At 32.5% G+C, this 8259-nt stretch overlaps 1 protein-coding gene across 1 annotated transcript; it reads right to left on the reverse strand.

Annotated features, from left to right (window-relative positions):
• Positions 1 to 2669: 2669 nt before the first annotated feature.
• Positions 2670 to 4985, reverse strand: N7511_002828 (uncharacterized protein; the record flags this gene model as incomplete). Its single annotated transcript, XM_057125253.1, has 2 exons — positions 2670 to 2759; positions 4911 to 4985. 2 exons carry the CDS (start codon positions 4983 to 4985, stop codon positions 2670 to 2672), a joined length of 165 nt encoding a protein of 54 aa, XP_056987412.1.
• Positions 4986 to 8259: the final 3274 nt, after the last annotated feature.

Consider the following 8259-nt stretch of genomic DNA (forward strand, 5'->3'; position numbering starts at 1 on the left):
AAAGTAGTAGTTCTAAAGGAAGTCGGTTATTAGGACTATCTCTAACTATAGGTATTGAGTTTTTATAAGTAATTATAGGGACTAACTTAGTCCTTTATAACACGTTAGGCTTATATAACTGTTATATAAGCCTAGTATTTAAATAATAGGAAGATCTAGCTAACTTAGCCCTAGTTAGTAAAGAAGAAGAATAGGAGCTTGTTATAGAGTAAGAGGAATATAAGATTAAGATATCTCGGGTTATTTATTTCCTTTCAAGAAGAATAGGCCTATTCGCTCGCCTATTAGTCGATCGATCTCCCTTGGTTAGTCGCTAGCCGATAGTCAACCGTTCCGCCAGCAGTATACGAGGGCAGTAAGCTTATATCTTTAAGAACCGAAAAAGGGATACCCTACGTATATCCCTATCGCTATAGGATAAGAAGCGGTAAAAAATATAATTAAAGATTATAATTTTCGACCGCCCTAGTTCTTAGATTTTAAAATTAAGCGAAGAAAGGGTTCATTAACCCTCTGATATTGTAATATTAAAAACATAAAGACTAGCTAAACCCTATCATGTGTAAGGCTAAAATTAAGATAAGTATAGGAAATAGCCCTTCTCATTGAAAAAATACTTGAAGGTAGATCATACCTATATATACTAACTCGACTACTAGCCCTATAAATTTAGATCAGCCCTAGATTAAAGGAGCTATATAAGGTAAAGTTTCTTTATAATATATTAAACTTTAAAAGATACAAAATTAGGTTATTAGCTTAATCAATAAATATTGAAATCTTAAGGGGTAATATCTTAAAAACTTAACTAAGTGAGCTAATAAGGGAATTAACTAGTTTATAAATATATACCGTATCCAATTTAGTACTCGGTTTAAATAAAAAAGAGGTAGAATATGCTAGAAATTTCTAAATCTATATCTAACTATAGAACTTAATCCTTCTTATTATGAAACAAAGAAAGGAATACTTTAATACCCAAAGAACTTCGACTTAATAGAGTATATTAACTACCTTATTGGTATTTAAAAATTCTTCTTTAATATTTATTGACCGGATTAAGAGACAAAGAAGAAAAGGATTAAGATAAATCTAATAGTGAATAATGAGTTTATTCTTAAAATAAGTAGAGTACTATATATTATTATTTCCTTATAATAAAAGAGGAGACCCAAAATTAGGCCGTTATAGGGTCTAACAAAAAAAAAGGAAAAGGAGATAATAAATAATAGAGCTACTTAGCTAAGAAACGTAAGATATACCGTTTTCATCGTTGTGACTATAGGTAGACCTAAAGGCTATTTATTAAATCTCTAAACAATATGAACCCTTAGTGAAAATAACTTGAACTAGGCTAGGAGGTACGCTAATAAGATAAAGGAATAATAAGGGCATTTATATATAGCGCTAATTTTAAAAAAGATGATAGGGCTATTGTTATAAGAATCTTTATAAATAATAGGGTAAGGTAAGCTTCGTAAATTAACGTTAGACGAGATTATGCTTACAAGATAGTCGGCTAGTACTGAAAACGTCGAAGGCTATATATAAAAAAATGATCTATTTATTAAAGGCGTTTAATATATATCTCGAAATAATAGATAGCGATAGAGATCTTAGAGAAAATAATATTTTAATCGAGATAATCGACATTAAAAAAATAAGATTTAATGCTAGGAATCGACTAGCTTACTTTATTTAACCCGACTAGCAATTATCGCGATAAGATATAGTATTATCAAGACAAAGCACTAAAGAGGATTATAAGAACATTCGTGTCAGAACCAGTATAGCTTGATAGGAGTCAAACGTGGTATATAGCCTGACTAAGTGCGCTATTTAATGTGGTGAGAGAGCTGACTACCGTTAGACAGTCATAGTAACCTTTTGGTTCGGTGTGCAACCTACTAAGCTCTCCTAGTGGGTCGTAACAATATTCGAACGTATTAGGGGGGTAGGGGGGGGGCGGGTGGGGTGGGTTTACTAAGCTAGGGAAGTCGCGAATCGAAGATTCTTCGTCGTATTAGCGTAGATACCTACAATTATTATCTTTAAGATTGCCTAGTTTTTAAAACCTATATAGGATCTAGTAGCTATATAGCCTTAGATCTAAACGAAGGAAGAATTATTCTAGACTTTAATAGGCGTCGCCGAATCGTATTAATATCCCGGAAAAAGTTCCGTTCTTTACTACTTCTACCCTACGCTATAAATACACTATTTACTACTTTAAAATGATATTTTAGGCTTAAAAAAGCCTATATATTAAGTAGCTTATGTAGATAAGTGAAATAAGGTATAAAATACTAAGGAGTTATATTATTTTCTATATAAAATTCGACGAATCCGAAGGTAATATAGCTCGAATAATTATCTATTAATAAAGACCTTAGTCGCCTATGATATACGCGCTTCGCTATAGCTTTTTAAAACCGAGTTTAGCTATCGGAAAGAGGTCCCCGGATTAGTCTACCCTTTAGTCGATTATAGGGCTCAAAGCTTTACGATACTAATATTCTATGTAAACGCTAACTTTTATTAGATACTAGGGAAATATTATCTAACTATCGGCGGTAATATATTTAGTAATAGTAATTATTTCCCTATAGTCACTAGTAGTAATACTCGTTCGTAGTTTAACGCGTAGAAACGATATACTAATTAAGCCCTTAGCCGATGAAGAAGCCGGTTTCGTCGAAGTTATAGATCTCGTAAGACTTGAATTTATACCACTTATAGATAATAGCTAATTTATCGTACTAATAGTTAGTAGCCCCTAGGTTCGCGGGCTTAATTCTCTATGCTTCCTACGGCTTTTACCTAGTTAGCTTTATATACGGAGGTAGGCGTCGAATAAATTAGTAGCTATATATCGGGCTATTAACCCGCTCCGAACCCGCGTTTTTAAATAGTCGATTTACCGTATTCGTATTATCTTTTACAATTAGAGGTATACCGTAAGAACTAAGAAATTTAATCTATTTTATTAGGGATTTCTTTCAATTCGAACTTCACGCGTTATTTTCCGTTAGGCGACGCGAAAGAGATCTTAGTCCCTTTTTCCGACCGCGAAGCTCAGAATAAGAGAGGTGATGATAGTTTACAGCCTTCTTAAGTGATAGAAATTCCCCTTAATTACTGGAAGTTAGGGCAATAGCTGAATCCTTCTCCTTATTTTTAACTATTTTCGGCCTAGTTTGGTTATCGTAAATCGAGGTTTAAATTCAGAAATAGAAATTTTATTTCAGATAATAATTGTATTTCAGCTAAAGGACTCTCTCCCCTACCCGGTGAGGTGGGCGGAGGTGACCCGTGACACGACTAGTAATACTATTGAATCTAAGAAATACCGTAGCGATGTCCTAGACGTATATTAACTAAGTATTAGGTAGCCTATTGGATATAATATATAGTAAAGAGATAATAATACGTCGTATTCTATAGTGATATAAGAAATTATAAAATAATATGAAGGCTATATCGCATTTATTTATCTTTTCACTATATCACTATAGTAATTTCTAATCATAGAAGAGTTTGTTTATTAAGATCTATTTAAAGTCACTAATTCTTAAATCTAACATGGTATTTCCACCGCGCCACTCGTTAACTAGATACTATTCCTATCTTTTCGGTTTAAATAGAAGAGCATATTTTACATACTAAGTAAGTCGTCTAATAACTATGAACTGATTAGTCATATACTAAATAAAGTAAATAATATATACTTATTTCTATACTAAGATAGCAATATTCTTAAGATTTACACTTGAAAAAGGAATTAAAATAGAATAAGAATATTTTAAAGCTATTAAGGAATCGCCTAGTCCTAAATATATATTGTAGTGGGGGAATTGCTTACTGCATGAAGTAGCGGTCTATGGATGATTAAGCACTCATGATGTATTTAAGACCACTCTACTCTACGTAGAACAAGACAGACACATTCTTCTCTTCAGACCATCCCTATGTGCTCTCCTTTCCTATAGCCCTACCTCTTGTTGGGTTTGCCTATGCTCCTACTGCTATTGTCGACCCGTCTGCTTTGACCAGACTGCCATCGCGCTATCCCATTTCAATATTTTAATATATAACAATTTATCGGCTAGATACGATTTTACTAGTTTTTTATTTATAACTTCTTAGTAATTATTATATCTATATTAGGAAAAAGCCTATTGTTATACAATAGGAAAATAAACGAGATGAAAGAATGGTTTACTTAGGTTAAGGTAGCCTAGATAGCTCCTAAAATACGAAAGGTAGTATTTTCATATTAAAATATTTTAAGAATAGTTTCTATATATACTACTCCTATTAGTCCAATATAATATATTAGGCTCAAGACTTACAGGTATATTAAACAAGCTACGATAGTAGCTGATATATAATTACTTATTAGTTAAGAAAAGTAGTTTATAGGCCAGAATTATCGTATTTAGAGGGTTATAAGTTCTAAGTATAGGAACTCACTAACTATACTAATATATAGTACTTCTTGATAACGAAATTTTGAAATATGGTAGGTAAGTAAGGTAGTCCTAGTGTTACGACCTACCAGGAGAGATTAGTTAGGTATACACGGCCTAAGAGGTTACTACATAAAATACCATTAATTAATAAGGTTATAATAAGAGTATAAGACCACGCTAGTCTCGGGGTTTAAATAGGTAAGCGAGATATAATCCTATTAATACGTATTGTAGTGGGGAAATCACGACACTTGTATGATCACTGCCTCAGGCAGTGATATCCTCGAGGAAGGGTTATGGGCAACCTACGACTGTAGAGAAGGATAGACAGTTACAACAATGCCACTCATTTCCTGATTCAAGATTTATGATCATTATGCTCCTTGATATAGCATCTGATTATCCCTGATAGGCATCATCTGCCTAGAGCTCACAGACCTGACTTGTTGGGTTTTCTTGCCACCATTTGTCGACCCGTCTGTTTTGACCAGACTGCCATCGAGCATCTCCCATTTCAGTATATAATAATAAGAGATATGATATAGAAGGTAGTCTAAACGCTAATTCCTAGAAGTCGTGTAAGTTTACTATAATTATAACTACTAGGCTTATATCAGCTAGTCACGTAAGTATAACGTCGTACGAGGGACTAGCCTAGTCCATATAATCAAATATAAGGACTCGATACTTGTCCTATATTCTTAAGTATCGAGGCTTTACTAGCCCTAGTCGGTAGTAGTTCCAATAAAGAGGAATAGGTATTCTGACTCACTAGGAAAGCTTAGTAGTCGCACATTAAACTAAAAGGTTACTATTACTACCGTTAGGTCGTTTGTTCTCCTACTATATTAAGTAGCGCACTCCGTTAGGCTATATACGTAACTCACTAGTCACCGTATCTAGAGTATGCCATTAGGTGTAGTCTCCCTATTAGACTAGATATATCTATGCTAGTTCTGAAAGGTATGTACCTTATTAAGGTCTACTAGTAGCTCGTAATAACTTAATAGACTATATCTAGTTTACTAGATAGGTTTCTCTATATATTATAAGTAAGGGAGATAGTCTACAATGTAGTGAATAGGATATATATTACATATACACATTTCCGACTGAGCTAGGAATAAAAAGTCCTTAGACTTAACTTAAGTAATATTTAGAATATCGAGATTATATAGAACAAGCATATAGAAAGATTTAGATATATTTATTTGTCGTATTTATTATTTATTCTATATAACGTAGCTTTCTAGTTATATATATACGTTATAGATAATTTTAAAAAATGGATTATCTTTTATAGTTATAGGATCGATAAGCCACCTCTATTAAATATAACGTACAACAAATATATTACATATAGTAGATAACCGCAGTAAATTCCATTAATAAATATTATTAATAGGGTATATATATACCTTATAGAACCTCAAGTAGTGTTACCTATTAGTCGAATAGATAAAGGCCCTCTTTATAAAATAAACATACTATTTCTTATAATTTTTTTAAGTAAAGCTTTAATTACTAAAGGTACTTTATAGTAGATGCTACGAAATATAGATTAATTTAATAACACATTTTAAGAAACTTAAGAGTTGCGCGGAATATTAGTAGAATTTCAGAGAAAGATAATTATTTAAGAATTAGCTGTATATATTATCCATAAATAATCGAAGATTAAGATATAAAACGATGTAGTATGTAGTTAGGATCAATATATGATCGATCTATATACTAGAATGCTCCACTTGTATCTTAATTTAATATACTTCTTGGATATTAGTTTAATCGTAGAAATTAGCTATTAGTATATCTATAGATAATGGTTATATACTCTATATCTATATTTCTTATATCAGAGCAAGGGAAAGCTATAATCATAATATATTAAGCACTTAGAGGTCCTAACTAAATATACTTAGATTAAGATATCTCTCATTTACTATTATTATTGATTATAAAAGAAAGCCAAGAAGCTAAAGCTAGCTGCTTTAGCTTAGAAGAGGGAGAAAGAGAAGAGAAAAGTAACTATTTATATACTATATAGTAGAGATAGTAGAGTAGAAGAAGAACTAGCTATTTAAAGATTTCACTAAATACTCTTAGCAATTTTTATTATGGAATACTCTAATAGGTTATATTGTATAGTAAATAGCTTATAATTATTAGAAAAAGCGTTTATAAAAGAAATAAATGGTCGATTAAATAGAGGTTCTTATTTAGTGAATAGGATTATAAGAGAAAGATTATATATTATAAGTTCTAGTATATGTAAATCGTAAGTAACATATTATCTTATTGTAAGGCTTCTAATTAGGTATTAAACTCGCTAAAATTAGGCTTATAGTCACTGAGGAACCTATCCTTGTCTACTATATTAGCTTTTAAGAGTTAAGAATCATAGCCGCTAGTTATAGCTTATACTATAAATAAGCTATAATAGCCACTAACGTGAGTTATATATCGACGCTACGTACCCTACTTCAGAACGCGTTATTTAATCAGACCTTTCTTCTTTAACTACCCACTATACCACTAATTCGTACTCAATCCCCATAAAGACGTACGTAGTAAGAGGGTTAGCTCTTATTAGCTATCAAAGTAATTTAGAAGCAAATTTTTACCTCTATATATAGAGTCGTGCGCTATTTTAACGTACCTGAATCGACCCACCGTACGCGTGTTAATATAATTTAAAACTGTGTAACTATACGCATTAAGAAGCTTAAATTAGCTAATTCTAAGGATGAAATATCTAAGAAAATAGATAATCTCTATAGAATCTCGCCAAGTAGCCCTCTAACCGGCGACTATACGAGAAAAAGTAGATTTACTACCTACGGCGCGTAGATCTATACGCCCTCTTACGGTCGGCGAATATTAGGTTATAAACTTTACTAAAAGGTATCATTTGTTATCCTCCCGTTTCTTAAGACGCCACGATTATTAGCGAGCTAAATACGACGACCCGAAGGTTCTCTCTAAGTAATTTTCTCTTATTTAAAAGATAATCTTAATATACCGTATCGACTCCGACGATATCTAGAGCTTTAATAAGACTAGTTTCATGATAGGCTTAATTACGACTATGAAGGTTACAATAAGAAAGGGATTTTACGGTTAGCGATAACTTTAATAACCTAGAACCCGCGCGGAGGTAACTATAATGAAGTATACAATTTTGATAGGGTGGACGCCTCCTTTATATATAACTCTTCAGGGAAAAAAGCCTTTATCGAATCTTAGTTCGATAACCTCCCGAATAATTAGAGACTTAAGGATAGTCCTACCGGATAGATCTCTAATAAAATTAGCCCTCGGTAGCTTAAAAAGCTCTTTATTCTATCTACTTCTTCTCGTATAAAGGGGAAATATAGACTCTGATATTTAATAGCTATAGTAGCTAACTATTGTGAGACTATGCCAGTCTCAGGGTCGTAAATGGGCAAGCGGGATATCTGAGCCTGATATAGCTGGATGGGGTACGTAGCTTCGATATAAATCATGTTATGATGATTTATTATCTAGGAATCAACTTAGGACTAGCTTAAGGTAGATATTCTAGTATATATATAAGGAGTTTACTATAAAAAGATGAACGACTACTTACTTAGCCCGATTCCTTTTTGAGAATATCTCTATTCGTTTATCTGTCGAGATTTATGGTGGCTGGCCATGGTTTATGCCATGAATGAGCCATGACGGCAACTGAAGTGATTTATCACCTAGGAAATCTAATTAGTACTAACTTAAGGCTGAGTTTTCTGGTACATAAGGAGGTTCTCAT

The sequence above is a fragment of the Penicillium nucicola genome, assembly GCF_028828085.1.
Source record: "Penicillium nucicola strain IBT 29836 chromosome Unknown utg000002l, whole genome shotgun sequence".
Classification (NCBI taxonomy): domain Eukaryota; kingdom Fungi; phylum Ascomycota; class Eurotiomycetes; order Eurotiales; family Aspergillaceae; genus Penicillium; species Penicillium nucicola.